The 27,726-nt window shown below is 39.4% G+C and overlaps 1 protein-coding gene across 1 annotated transcript; it reads right to left on the minus strand.

Moving 5' to 3' along the window:
• On the minus strand, positions 1-27,297 carry slc2a15a (solute carrier family 2 member 15a). Its single transcript, XM_076743306.1, has 12 exons — positions 27,187-27,297; positions 23,745-23,843; positions 21,357-21,517; positions 19,347-19,471; positions 17,781-17,926; positions 17,547-17,679; positions 16,849-17,036; positions 10,165-10,275; positions 9,172-9,273; positions 8,985-9,060; positions 3,423-3,550; positions 1-464 (listed from the first exon to the last, which is right to left on the minus strand). Exons 1-12 carry the CDS (start codon positions 27,229-27,231, stop codon positions 210-212), a joined length of 1,569 nt encoding a protein of 522 aa, XP_076599421.1. The 5' UTR covers positions 27,232-27,297; the 3' UTR covers positions 1-209.
• Positions 27,298-27,726: the final 429 nt, after the last annotated feature.

The raw sequence follows: 27,726 nt of genomic DNA on the forward strand, positions 1-27,726 counted from the left end.
GACTGAAACTTTAAATTAATAATAAGTACAAATACCAGAACTGTACTGTTCAGCAATGTTTTGAACCTATGTGTGATCTAAGTGAAAAGTCTAGCTTCACTTTGTCCAGGTGAGGTGGTGTTTGGTTAATGTGTACACATCAAAACAGGAGAATGGAGCAGAGGAAGTAATGAATGGTTTTGTAGTCCCAGCAAGGACCTGAAGCTCAGTTAAGGTACAGAAGAAGAGCTGTCGAATTCTAGTGAAGCATGTTCAATGCCACCATAGCCGTTCATCTTCCTCAGCTTCAGCTGGTCTCCGAGGATCAAGCCCTGGGTCTCCAGGACTGCCTCCTTCTTTGAGAATAGCCGGCTTATCTCCATGAAGGTCTTGTTTTTGGTCTCTGGGATCACAACATGGACATAGATGGCCACAGACAGACAAATGGTGGCAAAAACCAAGTAGCAGTAAGACCCTGCTGACATCTGATGGTTGGATGTGGCAGATGGATGGAGGATCATTGGAAGGATAGAGAGATAAAGAAAGAAAAATCAGATTGAGGCTTAGGGTCTAAGAATTGACTAACACCATGTCTGTTCTTAAGAACTCACATCAGACTGCAAATAGTCATGACACAAGTGATCTTTGCATTTTAAAGAGGAAAAGGTTATTGGGCACTAAAAACAGAGCTTGAAGCTGAAGTAAAGGAGTAAGAATTCAATAGGTTAATAGAGAGCAGACATTATGCAGTAGAAGGCCAGAAACAATCTACATTCAAGTTGTAATCATGACTGGGAAACAGACTTTTCTGAAAGCTCATCCAATTTAGAAAGACATAATACCGCAGTGGCTGAAGATCAAGCACATGTCACATATCCCATCAGCCCAAATCTATAGTTCAAGGTGACATGTAAGCTTGAAAGTACAAATCTTTCCTATCCATCCCACATGAACCAGGCATGCTCAAATTGATCATCCACTAATTTGAGTTGAACTACGCTCATACCAAACGGTCTTTGAATTCTGAAAAAATATATATATATATATTGTCCCTCAGTTCCTGTCTAGCACCAGGTGGTCTCCACCTGGTCTCCTGTTCGTGGTAGGACCATGTGGGGCTCAGGAAGACACTACTGTGTCTTCTTGATGCCCCTTGGATGAAATGTTTTCAAGCTTCTACAACCAAGTGCAGTTGCCCTAGATTCAACCCTCCTTGGATAACCATGACCTGGATGACTGGGAATCTTCACAGACATTTCACTTCAAAGCATTTCAGAACAAAGACGCTCATAAGTAAGGGAAGCCAGGAAAATTGCTGACTGTAGAAATCACCTACAGTGTAACCTGAGAGCACAAACAGCCTACATCTATTTTCTGTAAATGGCAACAGAGCTAGATTGTTCTTTCAGAAGCACAGAACCAACTACTAAATGACAGAGAGAGAAAAGTCCATTTCACCATTGAAGCTTTGAATAAAGCAGCTGATGATTTATTTTCAGAAACTGAAATCACATCTGCCCCAAGCAATTGTGACAATGTATGGTCACATTATGTGATTTAATTATGTATAGTCTGTATAGTTTTATATGTGAATTGTTGTAAAAGAGCCCATAATTCTAGGTAAATTTATTTTGGGTTCTGACTGAGGGCATCGCTCCAAAGTGAGACCTGTCACGTGTTACCAGTTGTCTGTGCATGGCTGTACCATGGGCTAATAAGTATCTCACACTGTGCCCACCCTCTACATGGAACACGTAGAGGGCAGAGCCCTAAAAACTTCTTCAGAGGAACAGTAACGAGCCACTGGTTTAGATCTGTAGACAACACATGGATCAAAATCAAAACCCAGGAACTGAAAGCCTTCAGAACAGAACACATAAACTCAGTGGACAGTAACATCAAGTTCATACGAGAGGACAATGAGAGGAGGAGGCTTGGCCTTTTTTTTTTGTTGTACACATTGAAGAGGACAGGAGCCTCCACATGGGAGTACACACACACACACACACACACACACACACACACACACACACAGACCAATAGTTACTCTACTTGACTCTCACCAGGCACTGAAGCACAAGTTAGGAGTTGTCAGAACCCTGCAACACCAAGCTGAGAGTGTACCAACCAGTGCCGTGGCTTAAAACTTAAAACTACTTAAAACCTGTGGATACCCTAACTGGACCTTTCTGAAAACAGCCACAAGATCCAGGAAGAACACCAGCACCGTGGGTAGTAAAGAAAAGGAGAATAAAGACAAAAACATCATCATTCTATATGTATCTGCAAAATTCACAATTTTCAACAGACACTGCATCGCTGTGTTTTCCAAACTCAGCAACACACTAAAACAGAAACTGTTCCACTTGAAAAAACAAGAAAAGTTATCTAGTATATTCAGTCCAATGTGGTGAAGAATACACAGCAATCATTTAACAAACACTAGGCTCAACAGGAGGGCCAACTCCTCAGGTCGACTCAGCAGTTTCTCACACCTGAAAGATTAGGGACACTTTTTCAAGGACAACAGTACACATATTTTGGATAGGGAGGGTGGATGGTTTGAAAGAAGAATGAAGGTGGCTACTTGTGTAAAAAGAGAGAAACTCTCCCTCAACAGAGGAGAAGGTCTACAACATCACTTATCCTCCACTCACAACACCATCCTTTCATTCCCTCCCAGGAGATTCAACTATTCACATTTTGGCCTCATGTGACAACTCCAACAACTATTATTCACAACTGGCCTCAGGTGAATCCAACGACTCTAATGACTGCCGTTACAACAGCCTGGTGCACTATAAACCAGGTGCTATCAATGACCTTGACAACAACCTTGCAGAGGTTAAATACCTCGGACTCCCCTCCATTTAGTTAGAAGAAGAAGCCCCTTGCATGAGAGTTTCTACAACCAAGTTCAGGTGCCCTAGATTCAACACTCCATTCTCCAGTGCAGGGAAGAAACATAACATGTTAAATGTTCCTCGTTTGTTTCAGCTGTTCTCTAATTACTTTGTTGACAACTTTCTGATGCTAAATTTGCTGATCAGAACCGGTCGAGCAGATGTGATACCACATATCTGTCAGCCAAGGCAGCCAATATAAAGAGGAAGCCTAGTGTTTCAGACATATGCCATATGACTGTAGTATCCCTGGTTGAATCTGTGTTGGGTGTCCTTCTCTCTCAAAAAGAAGTGAGAAGTGAGTGAGATGCTGGCTTACAGGATGAAATCGAAAAAAGGGGAAAGCTACATAGTCCTAGTTATGATACAGTCATTTATTCAAACTTCAAATGTCCTGTTTCCTGCAGTGGAAATGGGATTTTAGTGCCTAATTCATGCTGGGGGCCTCTGATAGTACACTAGGAGCAAACGGGGTATGGGTATTAACAGGACAGGACAGAGAAAAGCTTGTGCATGGGGGGCACAGCATAAAGTTTTCACCTGTAAAAAGGGAAAGACGAAGCCCACAGTGAAGTTGGACAGCCAGTTGAGTGATCCTCCTACGATGTAGGCTGCTGGGCGATGGGACTGTTTAAACAGCTCTGCTGTGATCAGGAAGGGAACCCCCGCTGGAACAGGATGAAAGCAAAAGATATCACTATAAATCACAAAAATGTTGTGCGGAGTTCACTGAAAGGAGCAAGCTAGAGATTTAGTATTACACTCTAAGTCTAAGTCTAAGAACAGTAAAAATCTGTTCTTCAGGGGCTGGGATATCCTGACTTTTAGCGTTTCTTCATACCCACATCTTCCTACCTCCCATATGTAATCTGTAATAAATTTGTAGTCTCCAGTCACACAGACAATCCTGATGACATGGTGGTTTACGCCCAGAAAAACAGAAAAGACTATCCCACTGGTTTCATAAGCTCATTCTTCATGAGTAAACTGATCTTGATGTGTGAAGTCAATGTGTGTGTGAGTGCTCCTTTATAGAAGGTTTTCAGGGCTGAAACTAGATATATAGATAATAAAATAATGAAATGCTTAATTGGATGAATACGTTTTTTATGATTAGACAATAAAATGCTTAACTAAATGAATAAATAGATAATTATATAATTTAATGCTTAAAAATTATATAATGATATAACAAAATGCTTACATAAATTAAATAAATAATTCTGTTATTTAGCCTTTCACCATAAATAAATTAATCACAAATTAAATGAGACATTAAATACATACATTTATTTGCGTGTGTGTGTGTGTGTGTGTGTGTGTGTGTGTAGTATATATATACATATATATAGTCATGTATTCACATAAATCCATTTAAAATCTTTATTTACTTATTTATTTATAGTTTCATTCATCCATTGTATAATTTACAGCAGCTAAATAAAAAAATCTGTCAGCTTCATCCATGAAAAGTCAGGGACTCTGTCCTGTGATTGGTGGTTGAGTTTGAATCTTTTGCCATAATTTAAAGTGGCAGCATTTGGTGCAGATTTTAATTAAGTCTTTGTTCCTACAATGGTAGATATATTGGCTGTAGCTGAATAGATGGAGACAATTTCCAGTTCCTGTTCGTTTATAGATGAGATTGAGGCCTTCACTGAACAACTTGGAAGTATATTGGCCCTGACTGACACAGAAATGAATGAAGCTGCATTCGCGATCCTCTCCCAGAGATAGTACAGCAGCTGAGGCTGCACAATGATGGAGGGCTGCAACAGCACTGCTGGTTGAATTGACCGTCCTTCTTTTGATTTACTGGCTGACACAACTGAATATCACATACTGTATATTCTGAAAATCCAAAGCTGGTTCAAATTTCCAAGCGTACGATTAAGAGGCCAATGGAGCAGATTGACATCAAGCTTAAGTTACGCTGAATAACCATTTAATGGTAGCTTAGTGTTACATTTCACAGCTGGGGACCAGCAAGACAACCATGTCACTGGCAGCTGATGTGCAACACCAGCTGTGAAAAAGGGCAAGCAAGTTTTACTTTTTTATAAATATCTAATGGGTTGAAAAATGTATGCCATTAACACCTTACTGTTTGCACAAGCTGGAGCGAATATACTATCATGTGAAACTAGACGACTGAAGGCATCGCATCCATTGGTACCAACAGTGTTATGCCACCTTGTTGGGAAGGGGGCCTAAAAAACACTACACACTTAGGGAAAAGTTTGGTAAGGGAAAACCAGAATCTTTCCTTGTTCTGGTTTTCAAATTTGCATGGACTATTGTGGTTTTGGAATTCAACTGGCATTTGAACATAGAGCATATTTATTATTGTTATCATTTCTGTTGGTGCATATAAGAAATTATTGCCTTCTAAACTGATCTTTTTTCAATGGTCTTCATGGTTTTTAATTGTAATTACAATTATAATTTGTCATTTGGCAGACACTTTTATCCAAAGTGACGTACATATGAGATTTTCATACATCATAAGCAAGGTTCTAGAGGGGAAAGAATGAGTAAGTGCCCTAATGCAACTTTCCGGTCCAATTGAACATAGGTGCTTGGAGGCAGTGCATAGAGTGCATGGAGTTTTTTGTTTGTTTGTTTGTTTTGTTAAGAAAGACGGTGCTAGAGGTCAGTCAGTGTAATGCAAGTGTAACTGTTTGCAATGTGTTTGTAATAAATTGCTTGTTTATTTGAATGTTTTATTTGTCGAGTGGTTTGATCAAATAAAATCTTTAAAAACATGGATAATATTGTGTATTTTCCTTGTTCCACTAATATAACTTATCTTAGAAAACCTTGGTTTTATTACCCTTGTCACACATTGTTGCCTTGAAGCAACAAACCAATATCTGTTTGGGGGGGGGGGGGCAAACTTTATGATTGATGTATGATCAGGGACCCCAAAGCTCCCCCAAAATAGGGTGCAATATTTTTTCCCCAAAATTAAAAAGTCATGCAGTAGAGGGTTCATTTTGACAGCAGTAACAAATAAGTAAATCCAGCTTGCCCTGTATGACAGCTGAAAACAGGTTATCTGTGTGCCCCCAGCAGTGATATGTAACTCTACTTCCTAACTTAACTGATGCCATGCTGCTCTATTTGCCTCTTAATGTTGTGCTCAGACACTCCAAACAAACAAACAAACAAACAAACAAACAAACAAACAAACAAACAAACAAACAAACAAACAAACACATATGATCAGATGGATAAATTAATATACAAATATATATTTTAATTAATAAATAAATACAACATTATATTTAACATTTAAATATTGAATGATTTAATTAGTGATTTATTTATTTATGATGAGAATTAAAATTACACAATTATATATAAATTCTATAATTATTTTTTGTTGTAAGCATTTTGTTATATATTTATTTAGTATTTATTTATATTATCATTTATTAATTTATTTAACCATTATTATTTATGTATTTACATATTTAACCCTCCATACTCCTTTAGTCATTTTCAATACACACAGTAAGCAAGCAAAAATTATTCATATTTGTTTTTAATTTGTTGTTTTCATTTGTATACATATATAAATATAACTATAGTTATACTGTGTAAGTATAATAATTCCACCACAATAGAGCTGGTGTCTGCTGTCACATCATATACAATTTGATACTAATTGTGGAAGTAATTCAATACTATTCAATGTCACTTGGTGTTTGTCAAAAATGGTAGTTTCTTGCAACATTTTGCCACATATGAGGCAATTTCCTTGAGCCATGTGAGGGTAGAAGAAAGGTTTTTCATTCTTTGCAGTTTTGTTTTTAAAATCTTACGTTTTACTATCTTAATAGAAAGAAAGTTAAAAGGAATTCTAGTCTAACAAGATATGTCTGGGCAAGCACACATTTCCTTTATATTATTCATGTTCATTCATCATCTTTCACACCAATAAGGCTTATAAAAGGCTAATTAGAGATAAACAGAATCAGACCATTGGGTGAGAGCCAGGCCAGCATGTGGACAGGAGAGCCATATATCAAAGAATACATGCTACTATTTTATTATTACCATCTATCAAAACTGCATTATTTGTCTCTCTTACAAGGGGGTGTTGGCGGGGGATAGAACGCGGGTTTGTCACAACATGCATAACTGCTAAGAGAAAAATAAATAGGCATATTTATCACTCAATGTAAGATTCTGTGGAAAGCAACTAAACTAAAATATAGGGGAACATTTACAGTATGCGATTCCCATAGATATTAAAAATTTAAGTTAGATTAATTAACTATTGATTAACAGATTGGACAGATTATATGTAAATATTAATCTCAATAGCTTGAGATACTCAAGGAGTTACAATAGATACATTTTGAGTTATTCTTAAAATTAGAAACCCCTTAAGAATTGTTAAGGTATGACCTGCAGAGGGAGCCATTTAATAACACAAAGCAACCAGAACCTCTGCAGGCTAATCAAGTCAGTGGTACTGTGTATCAACTGGAAAGTGGAGAGAACTAACAGAAAATGCAGCATTAAGTAACCTTGATTTGAACATTATGTTGTGTTTGAAATATAAAATAATCCCTACTTAGTTGCAAACATAGATTTAGAGATAATTGTCTGCCTCCACCTTATTCTTCTCCATAATTCTACAACACAGGGTCATACAGTGAAATGCAAGTTGTAGTCTCTTTATACTACTCACAAAACAAAAGTAAAGTAAAATAAAGTATTTTTGCGGGGATGAATTGAGGAGTCTCATGGTCTGAGGAAAGGAGCTGCTCTGTAGTCTGGCGGTACGGCAGTGAATACTTCTGTATCCCTTGTCAGACGGTAGCAGCTTGGTGGTGGGTATTGTCTTTTAGGATCTTTTGGGTTCTGTGCAGGCATCTCACCTCACCAAGATCACTGATGCTTGGCGGGATGCAGTGATCACTCACACTGCGTATCCCATGGTAATTTGTAATGTTTCCAGTCAGGATGGTTTCTATTTTCTCCCTTTTAGAAGTGAACAAGAACTTGGGAGGCCTTTTGCCTTCTTAAATTTCTGAGCTTCCTTTGTTAGGGTGGAGATGCATGATGTCTGCGACAGGTTCTCTGTGATGCTGATTCCCAGGAGCCTAAAGTTGTTCACCCACTCCACTGATATAGACACAGGTGTATATCTTTGCCTCCTTTTCTGTAAAACCAACAATCAGCCCTTTGGTTTTGTTGACACTGAACAGTAGGTTGTTATCTGTGCACCACTCTGCAAGATTGTTGATTTCCTCCCAATATAAATTCTCATCATTCTGGCTTAAAATTGTAGTGTAATCCGCAAAGTTCACAACAGAGTTCTTTTTATGCTACACAGTAAACAGATGTACAAAATATCCCTTGCATCATGATCCTGTTGCCGTTCATCTGAGATATAACTCAATATTACTTCACAAAAGGTAGCCACATTATAATTTTGAGTGTTTTCCTTGAATGGGGACACTGTTAGTGCCTCATGCTTGTCTGACAGCAGCCATTATGTCTGAAATCATCTCTCTTGCAACATACTTCTTGTACAGATTCAGGATGGTGGATCACAGTGGCTGTGTTGTTTTGGGGGTACTAATGCATTCCCTGCTAATACTTATTAAGCAGTGAACAATACTCAACGTGTTTCTGTATGTAAGGTTTTCATTATGTGTTAAACCTATTTACAGTAACTGCATGTACACCTGCACTTCTTCTGACTCTGTCTAACTTTGTTGTTATCTGGAATGAGGAGAAATGCTGCGTCTGTTTAAAGCTCCTCTGACACTGTATGATATGGCGACCAACAAGAGCAAAACTACATCCAATAGTCAGTTTAATGATGTGCTGTTTACAATATGGAAGGATATTAAAAATTTGTAACAATACAGGTGGTCCCACTGTCAAATGTGTGCTGCACACCTTGAACTAGGTCATCATCTTTACTAATCTTTACTGATGCTGCTGTATTCTGAAATTTCCCCTCGCGGGACAAATAAAGGAATATTGATTGATTGATTATCACAAGGGTTGAATAAGAAATTATGCTTTTTTGTAATTTGGCTGAACCAATCCTTAAACATACAGCATAGAGCAACTTGCCTGGACCAATACAGAAGCCAGCGATGATGCCAACTACACAGCAGACACTGATGTAGCGCATGAATGATACGTGAGCCTGTAGGGAGAAGAAACAGCACAACATGTAGAACTCAGTCTGATCACATTTAGTTATTTTCTCTGATGGGAAACTTTACTGTATCCTATTCCAACACTGCTTCACACACACCTGTAATATTAGGGCGAATGTGATTCCAGCACTGCAGATGCCCATCATGGCAAAACCCCCGATCATGAGAGGCCTCCGGCCCAGCTTCTCTATGGTGAAACACTACAGGAGGAGACACAGAGCTCATGTTAAACACTGTTAAATGAATACACACCAGATACGCAAAAACATACTGAATACCTCAGTGAACTTTAATATAACTCAACGTTTGGGAAACATGTATTTGCTTTCTCTCTGAGAGTGAGATAAGGAGATGGTTATCAGTTTGATATCTTTTTGATAAGTACAGAGCTGGAGTGGTTAGCCTAGCTTAACACAGACTGGAAGCAGGGGGAAACAGCTAATCTGGCTCTATTCAAAAATACCACCATTAACACCTCTAAAGCACTCTAATTAGCACATTGCACAAAACCACAGGACTTCTGCACAGTGTGTCTGACTATGCACAGGTTGCCAGATACAGTTAGCATATACAATTTTTTTGGTACAATATTACCAAATCTGGCAACCTCAACAAACAAACTGAATGTGCATAGAGACTGTGTGCACATCATGTTTACTTCAGACACTTTCAAGTACCTGTTGCCCAGTACCTGTCCATATGGTTTTCCAGTGCCAGCTCCATGTGTATGATGTCATGTGATATGATGAGAAGATGAACAATAAGATGAGACAAAATCTACCTAATAAAACATTGCTGTTAGCCAGTTGGATTGATTCTGGTTTTGTTTTGTTTTTTGGTGGTCCACATAGCAATGTGAAAACTGTGAATCAAAGGCACATTTAGAAAGTTAACTATAGTAATGTCTGTTATGATGAAATATTGAATATATACATAATTTTGAAATATATGCCACAGGTGGTATGGGTGATATCTGTAGCCAGAACCATGTGTTATAGTTATGTGTAATGAAAACTGCGCTGGTGCTGTAACACCATTAAAAAATACAACCAGCTACAGTATAATTACACCTCTCTAATTGGTAAGTTTACCCCAATGAGTCCAGCGATGATCTCTATAATTCCTGTTCCTGCTGTGGTATACTGGATCTCTGGCGCTGGGACACCTGCATTCGCAAAGATGTCATTGGTGTAGAACCAGATCTGGGGTAGAAAAAATAAGGGCTTAAAGATCAGTGAGGTGAAATCTGTTTTTGCAGTCTTGATGATCAGAGTTCAGAGATTAGTAGGGTTGAGCCGGATACTTGTTTCAGACGAGCATCCGACCTGTTCAGTAATATTATTACGAGTTCAAATCAAAAAATCCAACAACTGGTAGATTCTATGTGTTGCATTCAGGCCATTCGTTTTAATGTCTGTTGTGTTGTAAAACTGGCAGTCACAAAAGAAGGTCAAATCCTGCACATGGAGACTTGATGGGTAGTTGAACTTCCTGCAAATTGCAGCTGTCTTCAGCGATGACCTCATGCTGTACTAGTGGATTTCACTGAAATGTCCAACCAATAAAGTCATCACAAAGTCTCTCTCCATACAAATAGTCACTTAGTTTACATTACTCAGGAAGTAAGGATGCCATTGCATGGGATCAAACGCATACCTGCCTACAATCAGCCAATCACAGTGAAACAGTTGGAACAACTACTTCCATTGACAAGCCCATGCACTGTCTATGACAAAGAGTCCACCGCGTCTCAATTACGTATTGCACAGCGACTCTGAAAGTCAGCATGGATTGATACATTCGACAAAATGAAGGCATATCTGTCCTGTGAGACAGTAGAACAACACCAGTGACAAAAGATACAGCCTAATGAAGGCCTGAAAAAGTTTTGCTCATTGTAACAGTTTCAAATGTAAATTTGGCAACAGCATCACAAAGTCACAGCTAGCTGTACTCTGCATGTACTATTGTCAGTTGGCTCAAATAGCGCCCTATCAAGGTTACTATGTACGGAATTTAGACACACTGCATGTTACACAGCTTCATTTCTCCACAATAGCTAACTTCTTACAAGTTACCTGTGAGGTAAAACATTTTTCACCATAATGTGATGATAATATCTTTATTTGTTGTGTTTTGTCTATTTGCATGTCTTTTCTAAAGATGCAGTGCATTGAGCTCTCTCATCCACTGTACATATGCCTTGAGAAGAAAAGAACAAAGGCATAAAAATCTAAATGAGAAGGCAGACATTCAGTGCACATTCGATTCCATTCAAATTGAGGCTTAAGGGGGATCAGGACAGGACAGTTAATGCCAGTGACAGTTAGAGGACCAGGTAGAAAAGTACACAAATGCTGGCATTAACCTTTGCAAACACACACACATATGCACAAGCACACGCACACACACACAAGTTGCATTTCCATCACTTCAAAGGACGTTGACTTACATTCATTTGCTGCAGATCCTAACCATAACTACTACTTGCCTAACCCTAACCCTAACCTTTAACCTTAAACTAAACTTAAACTTACTCTAACCTCGGACCAAATCTTCACTCTAAACTTGAGTGATTTCCATTATGGGGACTTGTGTTTTATCCCCATAAGGAGTCCCCACAGCGTGACTGTGTAAACAAAATTTTTTTTCACTATGATGATCACATCACATCAACAGTAACACACACACAAACAAACAAACAAACAAACAAACACACACACACACACACACACACACACACACACACACACACACACACTCCTGTGTTACATCAGAAACTGTGCTAAGGCTTGCTGTCACATGCACAAAATACCTCAAGCATCTGCCACATTATAGCCACCATTACTATCATCATCATCATCATCATCATCATCATCATCATCATCAATGAACTCAATAACGTCATCCACAAAATCCCAATTATTGTTTTACATCATCCGCTTTACCACTGTCATCACAGTTATCATTATCATCGTCATTATCAACATCAGGGTTGATTTTCAGCATCATCATCATCTTCATCATCAAATATATTCACCATCATATCAGTCTCTGTTACCACTGTCATCATGGCCATGGAAATCACCTTCATCCTCATCATGATCATTCAATTGTTAATATTAATATGATAAATACTAACATCTTTCATCATCTTCTGTTTTCCTCACCACTATCATCATCATCACCACTACCATCATCATCATCCTCTTCTTCTTCAGCATCATCATGATCACTAGCATCACCATCATCAACAGTTGTGATTGTCAAGTATAGTAGTCACCTTGACAGTAACCACCTACCACTATCATCTCTATTATCATTATCATCCCCATTATTATGGTTGACAACATCACCTTCATCCCAATCACTATCATCATCATCATTGATTATACTGACTGATTGTAATTGAAATCAATTTCAGTATACTGTCAAGTATTATCCTTTCCATTCTTGTGATGTTGTTTTCATCATTATCATCACCACCACCAGCAATATCACCATAATCCTACACATCCTCAGTGCTGCTGTCAGTATGTGCATGTTTCAGCACTACTCCGCTTTAAATACAACTAATTAGCAGCTGAAAATACAGCCCAGAGAAGGGTGTGCTAATGAGTTCTGCTCCAGTGTTTACAACGTGAACTTTCTGGCCTGGTAATCATTTGAATAATTAATGAATCTCTGGGGGAATATTCAGACAGAGAATTTGGCTGTGTTAGCAGAAACATGATGACATCAGCTTTTGGCGTTATTCACAACACCACGCAAGGCTTATAAAACAACGAGGAATCATTTAGGCCCATTTTCATCTCAGTTTTTGTCTAATAAGCCAGATCTTATGAGCGAGCTATAAAAAAAGGGGAGGGTTGCAGTGGAAATGACATTTTGGAGTGGGGGATACAATGCAAGTCAAAAGAGCCAGAACTCATTACAACCTAGCCAGCATAACTAGAGGTCACAATATCAATGTTCAGTGTTCATATAAGCTGTAGTCAGAAAACAGACAGACAGAAAATAAAGAAATTTATGGTGGAGTGGCTGAAATCAGGAGTCTCACTCTAAGGACAGAAGCTGCTCTGTCATCTGATGGTACAGTGGTGGATACTTTTGTATCGCTCGCCATACAGTAGTAAGGTGACCTCATCTCACTGATATTGATGATGCCAGGGAGATGGGTACCAATGATGTTCTGGGTGGTTTTAATCAGCTGCTGTAGAGGCCTCCTGTCCTGAGCCGTGCACATCACATGCCACTTTGTAATGTTTCCAGTCAGAAAGCTTTCTACTGAAGAAATATGGTCATTTCTGACCTTTCTTAACCATGATGGACTTGTGTGATATCCATGACAGGTTCTCTCTGATACTGAGAACTGCTCACCTGCTTCACCTCAGCTCCATGATGTTGAGAAGAGTGAGATGTCTTTGCCTCTTTTTTCTAAAACCAATAATGAGCTCCTTGATTTTGTTGAGGCTGAGTACAAGGTTGCTCTCTGTGCACCATTCAGCAAGATTGTTGATTTTCTCCTGACATGAATTCTCATTGTTGTTTGAAATCTTTCTGATGATGGAGGTGTCATCCGGAAACTTCACAACATTTTCCCTCCATGTTAGTGATTGCAGTCATGGGTGTACTGTGTGAACAGGAGGGGGCTGAGCACACAGCCTTGGGTGGCTACTGTGTCCATCATGACAGTGAAGGAAGCATGACTGCCCTGAATTTGCCAGCTTCATGGTAGAGAATGTGCTGAATGCAGAGGTGACATCAACAGCATTCTGACGTCGGTGTTGTAATTTTCAAGGTGTGTGAAGGCTGAGCGGAGGACAGTGGAGATGTCATCCTCTGTGGATCTGTTGTTTCTGAATGCAAATTGGTGAGGGTCCAGGCTGGCTGAAGTGTTGTTTGAGAACCAGTTCCTCAAAACACTTCATGAAGGTGATATGTTAAAAATTTCAGTAATAACATCAACTAGCGGATCAGTGCATATCCTTAATACACAGCTAGTAATGTTATCAGGCCCACCAGCTTTACTTATATTCACTCAGAAGGATTCTTCGCACATCAGACATATATTGACAGTGGCCTTTCTTCTGGATGCAGAGTTGACTTTACAGCTTTATAGAGGTGAACAATATGATGTGGGTGTCCCTGCTTTTGAAGCTAGTGATAGTCTGTTTGTCACACATCTTTGGTGTTTCTTGGTGTCGAGGTCTCTCTCCAGTCTCTGCTGATATATCTGCTTTGCCTCCTTGATACCAGCTTTCAGGCAGTGTTGTACGCTTCCTTGTCACCTGACTGACCAGGTCAGACCACTCCATTCATCCAGGCTTTCTGGTTGCGGAATTATTTTATCGTCCTTGTGATCACTGCATCGTCAATATATTGTTGAAGTATGATGTTACTGATGATCTGTTTTCCTCAAAATGACAGATCACACCTCCAGGGTGGTGGCATCTGAACCTCTGATGATGTGAACACTCAAAACAGTCCTGTAGAGCTGCTGTGGCTTCATCTATTTTTGCTTTTTATCAGCTTTGAATACGCAGGCAGGAGAAGCATGTGGTCTCATTAACCAAAATGGTTGCGGGGGTGGGCATTATAGCTGTCATGAATGTTTGTGTAAACATGGTACAGGGTAATGTTTCTCCTGGTGGCAATGTGGACATGCTAGTGGCATTTAAGTTGAAATGTTCTGAGGTCTATTTGATTAAAATTAACAGCTAGCAATGCCATCTGCAAACTTAAAACACTGTCTGTTGACCCCCACCACCTGCTCCTACTTTAGAAATGCATAATTCAATCCACAATACTCTACTACTCACCCTGTTTTCTCACCATGCTGTGTCTCCAACAAGAACAATTACGTATTACATACATTGCTTCCAAAATCACTGGTCTCCTAAGTCCCAACCTCCCTGATCTCAATTACGCAGTCATCACTTGCATGGCTCTCACTATAGCACATGACCCTGGACACCTTCTCAACCCATTTTTTACTAAATTCCCATCTGGTTGCAGTTACAGGACACTAGATGGAAAAAGGCACATTTTAAACCAGGTTCAGACGACAAGAGGACAAATTGATTGTAAACATGCACACACTGAAAGATTTGAAAATAATGGTGCACCACACTTATTTATACATGTAAGAAATTTGCCTTCACCTGATTTTGTTGACTTTAATTTCTGCTTCTACCATTTTTTTTTCTGTCTGTTTTAATTGTCTTTATTGTTGGTCAGGAGCCTGTACAGGATGTTTTATTTTGAAAATTTACCGGATTCCCTACACCATTCCTGTGTTGGTCTCGTGCTCTGTCCTCTGTGAAGCTTGATGCATCGTTTGTCAAAACTATTCTCTGCGGAGAACCGCTTTTGGAACGCTTCTGAATTGTGGACGGAACATGCCTGGTGGAATTTCGTGCATTGTCTAGAACAGCACCGATCAGGTCCATGGGATGCATCACAGATGGAATGCATCCAGCGGAATTTAAGGGTCAGGGCTTTCTGCCAGAAAACCCATTCTAGACAGTCTTTCTAGAATGTTGTTAATGTTGTTAAATGGTATGTTTTAAACCAAACCATTAACTTTTCCTAAACCTATAACCAAGTATTTTTTTTTCGTGTTCCAGCTGGGAAGCAGCAGCTGGACCTGATCGCAGCATGTTTCTGATGTGGCCCAGAAGCGCCTCTGCACTCTGTTCCGCCAATACTACATGCCAAGTGTATTTTTCATGCAAACCGTATCAAGCTGCACAGAGCAGAGAGAGCTGGGCGGGAAGTCAAACACACAAATGCATACAGGATCTGGTCAACTTTCAAAATAAATAGACTGTGCAGACTTTTGACTGTATATCAACAATAGCTACAATTATAACAGACAGATGATAGCCAAGCTATCATCCCTGATGGAGGACATGCCCCATCCCATGCAGAACACAGACAGCTCCTTCAGTGACAGGTTCCTCCACTCATGGTGTATTAAGAAGAGAACCCATATTTCTTTCCTACGGTTGTCTCAGACTTTACAACCAAACTGCTCCCAGTAAACCACACACACCTAAACTGATAAATTCACTCATGTGCAGTATCAGTGTATTCTAAATTATACAATCTCAACATAGCCTACGTGCAGTAGTGTGAGAACTCAACCATTGTTTTGTCTTATTTATTTTTACTTATTGTATTGTTACTTATTTTCTTTCTTTTCTTTTCTTTTTTTTTCCTATTGATGCTTCTTACTATTACACTATCCCCATTCCTGCTATAACACTGCAAATTTTCCAGCTGTGGAATTAATAAAGGATTATCTTACAACTCTGATTTCAAAAAGGCTGGGATGCTATGTGTATAAATAAATGAATAAATGTATATAACAGAATGCAATCATTTGCAGGTGAGCTGCTTTTACTGTTTTCTGAACTGAACTGAACTGCCCAGTATTCCAGAGCACATGTAATAATCTTTATACAATGACGTGTTTCACAAAGTAGTGAACCTCGCCCTTGTGTGTGCTGGATGTGTAAACACACTCGTGTTTGCTAACATCATAGCCATAACCACTTTATGAGGCCAAATGTTTCATATGTAAGACATTGTGTGTTTCTCAGCTTTAAACTCCTCAAGTGGCCAAAAATCAATTAATGCGACTTTTAAGTGATTATCATCTTAGAATATTTCATGCACTGTGCAAGAGTAAAAAAAATCCTTTTAAAAAAATTCATACTGACCCCCTCTTTTTCTATGCATACATTACTCCATTCTTAAAGAGTCCTTACAGCATCGATGCCAGACAGCTGCATGCCGATGTTGATGACCACCACACTGACCACCTGACGACGGACTGTGTCATCCAGCAACAGTTTCCATACTGACAGCGTCTGCACTGACGACAGGGAACGCTGCTCCTCCTGCATCTCTTCAATCTCAGCCTGGATGTTACACTTGGCTCTGTACCACTTCAGAGCTGAGAAACGGGACAGGAAGCAGCGTGGTAATATTACATACAATGGCACATCTGAAACATAAGTCATTACAGCTAAACAAGTTGTGGTACTTGAGGAGCTTTTCACTTAACACTTGGAAAGTCATACAAGCTAACTAGCTAACCAAAATAACAACGCACTTTTAATTTGTGCTGTGCCACAAGGGTTAATTCTGGTATCTTGGTCTCTGTGTACATGCTGCTCCTCTGCCACATATTTTGTCACTTTGATATCTGTTATCATTTCTATAGTGATGAAACACAGCTGTAACACTCTTTTAATACCTCCTGTGAAGGTAAACAACTGCCACAGTGCAACAAAAGAATGCATGTCTCAAAATATATTCCAACTAAACTATGACAAATCAGAAATTCTTTATCTATCTCTTAGTCTAATGTAATTGGCGCTCTTGCCCAAAATGTTAAACCCAGTGTTCTGTTCTTCCTGTACAGTTTCCACTTGTTGATGTGCAGTAGTGCCACAACACTAACCTGTGATGGTAGCGTGGACGTTGTGTTTTTCAATCAGCAGGTACCTTGGGCTCTCTGGGAACCATGGCAACAGCATCAGTTGGATGAAGGTGGGTACCACCACCACTGAAAGAAAGAGGGGCCAGTGCTCCTCCTGCAACAGTTACAGGGAATGTTATTTATTGCGTTGAATTCATTGTACAGTTAAAGACCACATACACACACTGGGTGTTGTTAGAAAGCAGTGTTGACTACCTTTCCTAGAAGCTCATGAAGGCCGAGGATTTGTGCGGTGAAGACGCCGGTGCCAATAAAGATACTCGGCATGAGACCCAGGAAGCCTCTGAGGTTCTTAGGTGCTATCTCACCCAGGTACATTGGTACGACACTGAGAGAGATTCCTGCAGTAAAACATGTAGAAAGGAAGCTGTTTGTAACAATGCACTGATTTACCTTGACAAAATGTTCAATAAAAATGTCAGAATTTAATTCAAATAGAGTGAAAAAATATCAGTATCTGAGCAGAGCCAATAGAAAGACAATACAGGGACAAAAGTATGTGGACACTCAAACCGAGCACGTGCATGTCTGAAAAATTACATCAACAATGCTCGACGCAGTCCTGCAAAACATTTTAGCAACATTATACCATATCAAGATGTGAACTCTTGTGCACCCTGAGATGAAAACAGCAGGGGTAGATGTATGTTTTAAATTTATGTTTTAAATGAAAGTTGCTCTGGGTACCTTGTAATATTAATATGTAAAACAGGATGGACAGTAGCCACTTATTAATAATACTAAAAGCTAAATGAAAAAAAATCTTTTAGTCTTTGTTAAGATCAGGTTGGCATCAAACAGCACACAGTGATGGTCAGAAATAGGTAATTTTAATGCTGAAACATTGTCAATGTTTAACCATGCTGTCATGTTGATAGAATATGTATATATTAAAATATGATTGTACATGTGTATAATAACAATAATATGTAAGAATACATGGCTTTCCTTTAACCAACATTGGAATGGGGCCTGATATGAATATATCAGCTTCTGATGTTTATTTTTCAGATCAGTTTCTCCAGTAGCAGGCAAAAGTCTTTTTTCAAGACCTCAGGGCCAGTTTTCCTTTGCAGAGTGACCAACGATTGAGTGTGAATGATAATCTTACTTTGACATGAATGTGTAGAGAGGAGGCAACAGCCCTGTTGGCTCCCTGACAGATATGTCAGCCATATTTAGATTTTCAGTCCCCAGTCAGAATGGTGTCTGGATTATCAGGTTTGGGGGTACCAGTATTTCTTCTGGCCCTCGGCCTAGCAGTGGTTTTGGGACTATTTTTGGGTTTAATGTAAGTGGCGTGATTAGTGTCCCAGGGTTCAGTATAGTATTATCACACCTTTCGTCGTTCAGATTGAGTGAGTGTTTGTGTTCTCTTATTTGATTTCTTGCTGGATTTGCCTTTGCGGTGGACAAAGTCGGCCCAAGTCCTGGCTGCAGTGGATGTTGTCTGTCTGATGCTGGTAGAGAAGGCTGACTCCACTTCATCCCAAAGGTGTTGGATGAGGTAGAGGTCAGGACTTTGTGCAGGCCAGTCAAGTTCTTCCACATCAAATTGGGAAAAGCATATCTTTATGGAGCTGGCTTTGTGCACATGGGTTTTGCCATGTTGAACCAGGCCTTCCTTAGACCAGCACAGTGATGTCTGCATACATTTGACCATGTAATTTACATGCTCTATTGTATACAGCAGTAAATGGGTGTAACTCAGTGCACAGTGGATGCAGAGGTATGCATATGTGTTTGTGTGTGTGTGTGTACCTGAGTGAATTCCTGTGATGAAGCGGCCAAAAATGACCATCTCAGGTGAACTACAAATCCTGCTAAAGCCCATGAGTGAGCCAGCGATAAACACCAGCACCGTTGTGTTTACCACTGTGCCTTTCCTGAAAGCACACACACACACACACACACACACACACACACACAAGCAGCAGACAGACATTATGAATACACATAAAAGCATATGATCCGCAGGTTTATGAAACAGTAAGGACAACAGCAATATACGATTGACCGTCAACCCCTTCCCTGATATACACACAGTCATAATGAATGACGTGTGCCTGTTTAAGTCTTGATTAACTATAAAATGCTTATACAGCTCACAAGGCTGGTCATAAACTGTGATTAGCCATAAAACACTGCTGTGTGAAGAAACTGATCAGCCTGTAAATGGGATTATAAATTGCTGCCTTTTCATTTGCATTTAAATGTTCACTAAAATTCTATGAAATCATGGAGATGAATGGAGCTTTCAGCTGCTTTGCACTGTGTATAAAAGAACTTTCCTCTGCACTTTGAGGACTAGTACACTTCTGAAGGGCAGAGGGGACGAGACGGTGCTGGTGCACTCTGAAGGACGACAGTGCAGCAGGGGAGGAGGGGTTATCAGCAGTTCTGAATACAGAGGACAGAGGCATGATTGATAAAAGGCCCTGATCTAGTGCCTTTTGTGCCGATGTGCCAGTGTGAATATGTGTGTGCGCACACATGTGTGTGTGTGTGGGTCTGTGTTTTCTCTGAATGCCAACCTTGTGCTCTGGCATTTATTTCACCTTTGTATATAATACACAACTTACACTGAACCATGATTATCTGTGAAATTTTCAGAATTTTGAAAAGTGTATTACATGTACCTTGGTGTGGCTGTGTGTGAGCGGTGTGTGTGTTCAGGTGTTCATGTTGGTGGCAGCACCAGATGCTGCTGAGTGTCTCTCATGGTGGCTGTGCCAACTGGCCACTATCCACACACATGGTTGGACGATCTGGGGGAGTTATTGGGTAAGGTGTCAGGACAGAGTAGAGCCAATTTCCAAATGCAGCTCTGAGGGCTGCTGAGGAGAAATATTCCTTGCTTAATGTCAAACTCTGTTCCACAAAAGCAGTCCCAGGAGGCAACATTACGATCTTCATCAATCCTTATCGAGAAATCACAATTTTTGAAGAGTTTAGGGATGTAGCCCACTTTTTCTCTCCAAAGGCTGATTCAGATATTTAAAGGGCAACCTCTAATGATTAGGTATTTGCAAGCCATACAATCAAAAATTCTTGGAAAAAAGTATGTTAAATGTTTTGAGCTATTCCCTGATTTTTTTTTTTCCTTTCATTAACTTGCATCACATAATAGAATCGATTTCCCAACAGGGTACTGGAGGCTAGCAAGTGGTAGTGAGTCTGGATAGCTGTTATGTAATCAGTTGACCTTTTCTAAACTACTTTTAGTTCATATTTTAATGTTTTTCATTTCTGTGAATTATCATGTTTGTGCACAAATTCCAGCTTGGCAGAGCATTGAGTCAACAGACTGCCAGCAGCTTTCATGTGTTAATGGTTTTGACTAAGTGAAGAGATTGGGCCCTACTGTACCACTGCATCTGTCATGTAGTCATGTTGACCACTCAGGAAACCCCCCCGATCTCTCATCGTAAGCATCATGTGGAGTTCTTTCTGGCCAGTGTGAGATATGACTGATCTACCAAGGATCAGCTTGCTAGACTTTACAGATACATATGTAAAAGGTGTGTGTGGGCTTCTGGAGTCCAAAATCTACAACTGTACATGCTATGTGAATATGTCCACCTATGCAGACACCAAATTAAAATGCAGTTTGTGGTTGGCTCAGCTGTCTGCATGCATGTTTGTTTTGGAGTATATCAACTAAAACTACTTGGTTAAAGTTTGGCAAAGATTGTGGTCAGGGTTAAAAGAAACTGACATTGACTGTTGTTGAATCCTCTCCTGAACAGTCTGTGGAAACAAATGGCTTACCTGCCGAAGCGAGTGACCAGCATGCCCACGACGAGGGAGCCCACCAGACCTCCAATAGCGAAGATAGACACAGTGAAAGAGTACATGAGGGTCAGGGTCTCCCCACTGAGTCCTGTTCCATTACGACTCACCGCTGTCTTGTTGTAGAAGTCCTTTATGTACTGTGGGTTGGGGGGACAGTAGAAATAGGATGTAGGAAAGGTCAGAAGAAGAAAGTGGGAGAAACACTGAAAACCATGATGTATGATTGAATGATAATGCACTAAGTACAGATATACCAAAGCTCTGACTTCACTTCATAGGTTAATGGGGTGTCATGTTGTACTTGTGCAGTGATCGCGTTTAAAAGAGAGCAATGTCAGTCGTATGTAATTTCAGGAAATGAAAGCAGTTTCCACACACACTGACCTCCTCTGTATGGGGTTTATTGACTCTCTAATGACATCATGCTACTATACTTCCCTTGCTCCTGACAGACAACAGTCACAATTCATACTGCCTGTGAGCCCCTTGTCCCACAAATGTAGACATAGTTCCTCTTTGACAGATAACTAATACTGTCATGTTTCTTGAGAGGATAGTCATGAGAGAATTAATCACAGAGGAATTTGACATCAACTGTTTGTGGATAAAAGTACAGACTGTGAAAATATGCTGGTGATAAAATTGATGCAAATTAACCGTAATGTGTGGCTTCTAATCATTCTCAGGTTACAACTGTCACCATATTTGTAATGTGCATTTACCATGGTCGTGTGTCATTCAGGTGGTTATCAGAATGGTAGTGGAAAAGGCAGAGTGTACACTGTGTCCATGTCAGTCTGCTCTGCAGTAATACAACAGACTGATGCCTCATCTTGACAAAAGGTTGTTTTCAAAATCTGGCTGTTTCAACGTCTCTCTCTCTGTCATTCTTGTTTACCTAGCATATGTGCAGCTACCTGTAGAGCAGCGAATCATTTGAAAGCTGGATTCACTGAGATACTCTAGGTTTAGCCTCAATTTCTTTCTCTTGTGCATTAGCATCTATTCGCATCACAGAGATATCCATCGGTTTTGACTAAAAGATAACTAACTGGCGATGTTTGAAAAACACAGAAGGTCATTTCAAAACACTTATTGCTGCTGAATCTATCTCAAGAATCCTCAAAGACTCCTCTAACCATCTGGATGAAAAAATAATCTGTCTACTGTGCGGTTAAAAAAAAAAAAAGATTTTTAATCCATTAATCCCATCTGTGTGTCCCTTTTTATTACTATCCAATTAGCTGGCAAGCTGCCATATTTGTTGTGATTCAGAAACAGAAGTTAGAAGAAGTTAAGGGTTTAGCCTCAGAAGAGAAGCTAAAATGTCACGTAACGTAGTGATACGTCTTTAGTGACGATTAAGATTGTTGACTGCTGACATTAATCCTTAAATTTACTTTGACGTTTTGGATGAAATTAACACTGCTTAAAAACCATCTTAATAGACTTAAGGTTGCATGTTCCAATGGACAGATTCAGCTTGAAAAAGTGTGTAGTTAACTCCTTCCATCATCTACTACTGTTCAAGGGAACTAAGCACTTTTTCAGATCAGATACTGTATCAGACTGATAGAAAGCATTTTTCCAATCTGACCTGTTCAAGCCAGTCAGAGAGAATTCCATCCTGCTGAGGGAAACTTGTCTTTGTGTGTCATGTGGCCCAGATATCATGGTCACAACACCACCAACAACACACTCTTTTTCATCTCTTTCTGCTTGTTCACTCTGACATTTTCAGCTCCCTGTCTAATCAAATCCCAAGTCTTTTTTTTTTTTTTTGACGTCAGCCTCCTGATCAGTTCACCATGTGATGGCACGAGTTGTTGGACCAGCATCAATTCCCCCAAAATTCAGGAGGAATACTGGCAGACAAATGCACATGGAAGTTATCTCATGAGGGTTCTTTTATCTTTTATTCCAGTCATATTTTAGTTGCAAAAACTCAACAACTACAACTACTACTACAAAACACCCATGATTGCCTCCTCCAAGAACTGAGAAGGCATGCCCCTGAGGGATGACAAAAAAAAAAAAAAAAAATCTGAAAATGGGATGACTTGCCTTGTGCAGCTTTCTCATCTGAAACTTTGCTGTTCAGTCCACATTATGGTAATTAGATCAAATACTTTAATTAGGAATATGTACCAGGTGATAGAGCTCCTCTACACGACAGGCCAATAAAATAAGCTAAAACTGCAGGGTCTGCCGTTGTTGACATTAATTGATTAATTAAATGACCAAAAATCTAGGATTTTTGGGGCCTTTGAGGTCCAGCGCCCCTGGGCAGTTAGCCACTTTTCTTGGTTGATAACCAGCCCCGGTGTATATGTGTGGGTTTATGGGTGTGTGTTTGTCTCTTACCACAGCAGGGGAGTTGACCACAGCCAGATTGTAGCCATAAAGCATGGAGCTCCCGAAGGAGGTAAGGAATGCCACCGCCAACAAAGAGCCAGTCAGCTGCTGCAGACAGAGGGAGAAAGAGATAGAGAACAGTGAGCAGGATACTGAATGTAGGTTTCATCCACAGAGTGATTCCGTGTTATAACTAAAACATGAGTCCATGGTGTGAAGACTGATAGATTTCTCTCATACAGGTTTTATTGTCAGTGCTAATGTTTCTCTAAAACAAGCTAAATTTAGTCTTCTTGAAGTAGATGTGATAACTTTGTTTGAAGGGATATGCATTACTGTGTCTTTCACCATGTGCCATACTATTAAAATAAATAGATAAATTACTCCTAACTAGCCAAAACTCTCAGACTGACACAAATTTCAGCCTACTTTTAGGACATGTAAAAACATTGAATCAACTTTCCTGAATTAGGAAATCACTCCTATCTGTGCTGATATTTAGGGGAAAGCAGCACATAAACACACATTCTATAGAAAGAGGTGTTCAGCTTATGGAAAGATATCTTTTTTAGAAAAAATGTAAGAATTTTTTATCAGACATTGTGCAGGAAGCAAAAGTGACCGCAGTCTCTCCACATAAGACACAGTGTGAGTGAAAATATAGCTTTCAAAATAATTTCAGCACTTCTAAATTTAAAGTTCGATTGCTTATACAGCAATCCATACATTTATTATATATATAATTAATACATCTGTAACTTATGTGCGGATTCAAGTCACATCCCACCATGGAAAACAATATATATTCAGAAAAACTGTTTATTTCTAGAATTATTCATGCTTTTATTCATTCATTTGTTTGCTTGTTTACAATGACTGATGGTATCATTATATTTTTTATTATAACTTTGAAGAGATTTATACCACCGCACATTTCCCAAATGTTAGATGACATTAATGAAGTATGGGGTTAGTTCATGCTTTCATTGACTGATTGACTTCAGTTATTGACAATATACTTCTATACTTAAAGTACCGTATAAGGTTTGTGGGACCGATTTAGACTGGGTTGTGCTTGAAACAAACTAATTCATAAGAAGCGTGATTTCTGTAATGAGTTCTCAGATAAAAAATCTGAGCATTACTTTTCAGCTACCATATTTATTTAAACCCTGCGCTTATGGACACCTTTTTGTAGAGAAAAATGTCAGTTGCTGTTAAACAGTGGAGATCTTAATTTGGAACAAGGCTCTTAATTTTCTTGTTGGCATTGTTCACATTCCTCACTGCAACCAAACCAAAGGGCATGGCTGGCTGCCAGTTCTGAAGCAGCTGAAAGGCAAAGACAGAAGCTTTTCTCCACAGTGTGACCAGTATCTGTTGATGAAAGAAATATCCAAGTAATCTTTCTAATGTGAACATATAAACTATGAATTGAGAAAAATCTGAAAATAATAGCTAGAAATGTGATGCAGGGCAGAGAAAGAAACATGAAACTAAATGACTGAAAGGAAATGATCAAGTTTATGGGTGGAAGACACTCACTCACTGGATTATATGGGGAGTTTGGCAAACATCGATATTAAAATGAAGCACAGTCCACTTTAGAATACTGTTATATATGGCTGCATTATAGTTTTCTATATTATAGACAAACTGCCATTTAAGATTGTTTACATTTCACTTCAGAGCTTCTGCAAGTTTTAATCTTATAACATTTGTTGTCATGCTATTATCATTTTCTGCATGCAGGAAGTTTGAGATGTTTTCTTAAAACTTGCTAATATTAACATTATTGTCAATATTAGCAAATTTATATCAAAATCAATTTCTTAATATGACATTATTGATGCTTACTGACAGTTTGTCGGTGGTGTACAAAAAGAATATAACTGTGTGACTATTGGTTCATGTAAGGAAACAGTTGTGGTCATGGTAGAAAATGAAACCAACATTGACTGTGAACAAAACTAAAGCAAAGAATCCACCAGGCACAGCATTTGTCGACTTGCTGAGATTTTGTTGATCTGCTCATTTTTCCTTCATGTTCGTGCTTCTACCATGGGTAAGTAGGTTACAAGTTAAATTGTTTGAATTGTTTCTTTTTTGTCTGTTTTAATTGTGTTTATCATTGATGTGCAATCAGGGTTAGGAGGAGTTTGCACAGGGTGTGCTCAGGCCATGCTTGCTGGAATTTAGGGTTTACCCACAGATTACACCAGGCCTGGCAGCATTGCGTTCCAGCTGCGATTCCCACAGTTATGCTACTAGCATGGCTACAACATGAAGTGAACGGCTGCCTCCATTTTCAAAATCACATGCTTTGTTAACTGACCAACCACAATGACCTCCTCCCTCACTGGTTCCTCTGTCATGCAGATTTGTCATTTTTCATGGCAATGTGACATCAGAACAGAATACATCTATGTCAGAAAATCTAGCAAGCATAATAATATATGATATGATAATATATCTTGCATCAGTCAAAAGGTTCATGAATCAATACTGCCATTGCACAGTACTATTTAGGTCTACAGTCTTTACTTATTCAACTTGGCAATCAACATCTCAAGTCATCCAATATGGATGCTTAAACGTGAGGATGGGGATCTTGGGGATCCATGGGGATCTTTGACATGCTACTTTCTGCCTCATCTACTAGACTACTGCACAACAATAAGATTTATCTAAAGAAGAAAAGCACACAACAGGGTGGGGGGTAGATTTCACACAGGTGTGGACAAGCAAGGTGACTCAAACACTTATGTTTTGATGAACTCAGTCAAGTTCTAAATATCATCATCACCTGTAATCACCATTTATTATCTGGTCCACAGACTTAATATTGTCTATATGCTTTTCCAGTATGCTCTTGATGATGTGTCTTGTGCCTGTGGCAGTTATTAAATTGTTAAAATGAGGCCAAAACATAATATGTTCAATGTAACACTGACACACACAGCAAGTAAAGCAATCTACCCCTGAATTCTGGCCCAGAAATGTCAATGTTTGATTAAGAATGAGTCGTTGTACTTGGCTATTTAACATGAAATTTGTTAAAATATGAGTTATGTTAATCCTAATAAATTATTCAAAATAAACATAATGTGATACACAGAAAATAATAGTTGGTAAAGTGATTATTACAGTTGATGACAATTGTCATAATATTTTCATAATACTTTTCTGCTAAAATCAAAGTAACAGATTTTACGGTGTAGAGTTTGTTTATCATTGTAACTTTTAGAATTTCAATGTGTGGAGACCAACATCTCATTAGACCTCATTTAGTGCAGCTACTGACCTACTTTGTCCCAAGTACGGACCTACAAGTTTGAAAGCTGGTAGTAAATACTATTAGCTGCTGGAACTCTATAAAACAATGTGGAACCAGTCAGCTGACAGTCCTGGCTCTGGATCTGAATGATTCATGCAGTCAGGCTGAACTTACCGATGTGATTTTCCCCGACGACGGAATTAAAACCTCCTCAGCCATTTAAGATCTCTGACACCCAGTCTGAAACTGCAAACAGTAGAAGGGTTTCTCTCTACACTGCAGAGGATCTCATGGCTGTAGTGGCAGGCGTGGTCACACAGGGTCCCGGCAACCACAGGTTAACATGATCAAGCCAGTTCATGTGCAGTGTGCCAGGCCTCTACTCCACCGAGCAGCAGTCCACGGGCCCCCGATAAGAAGCTCACACAGTGTCATCACATGACGGAAAGCAGCGTGATAGACTGAGAGAAAAGTCTGCTGCAAGCAATTAACTCTAAGTGAATTTACACAGAAAGACATGGAGGGGAGCAAAGCAAAGAGGGCAGGAGAGGAGGAAACAAGAGGAGAGGAACCAAGGGGAAGAAACAACAGGAGAGGAGGAAACAAGAACAGTGGAAAGAATAGGAGAAAACAAGAAGAGATGAGAAGAGAAGAGACAAGAGGAAACACAAGGGGAAGAGAAAAGAGCAGAGAAAGACACAAGAGGAGAAGAGG

Source organism: Chaetodon auriga, chromosome 11 (assembly GCF_051107435.1).
Source record: "Chaetodon auriga isolate fChaAug3 chromosome 11, fChaAug3.hap1, whole genome shotgun sequence".
Lineage (NCBI taxonomy): Eukaryota > Metazoa > Chordata > Actinopteri > Chaetodontiformes > Chaetodontidae > Chaetodon > Chaetodon auriga.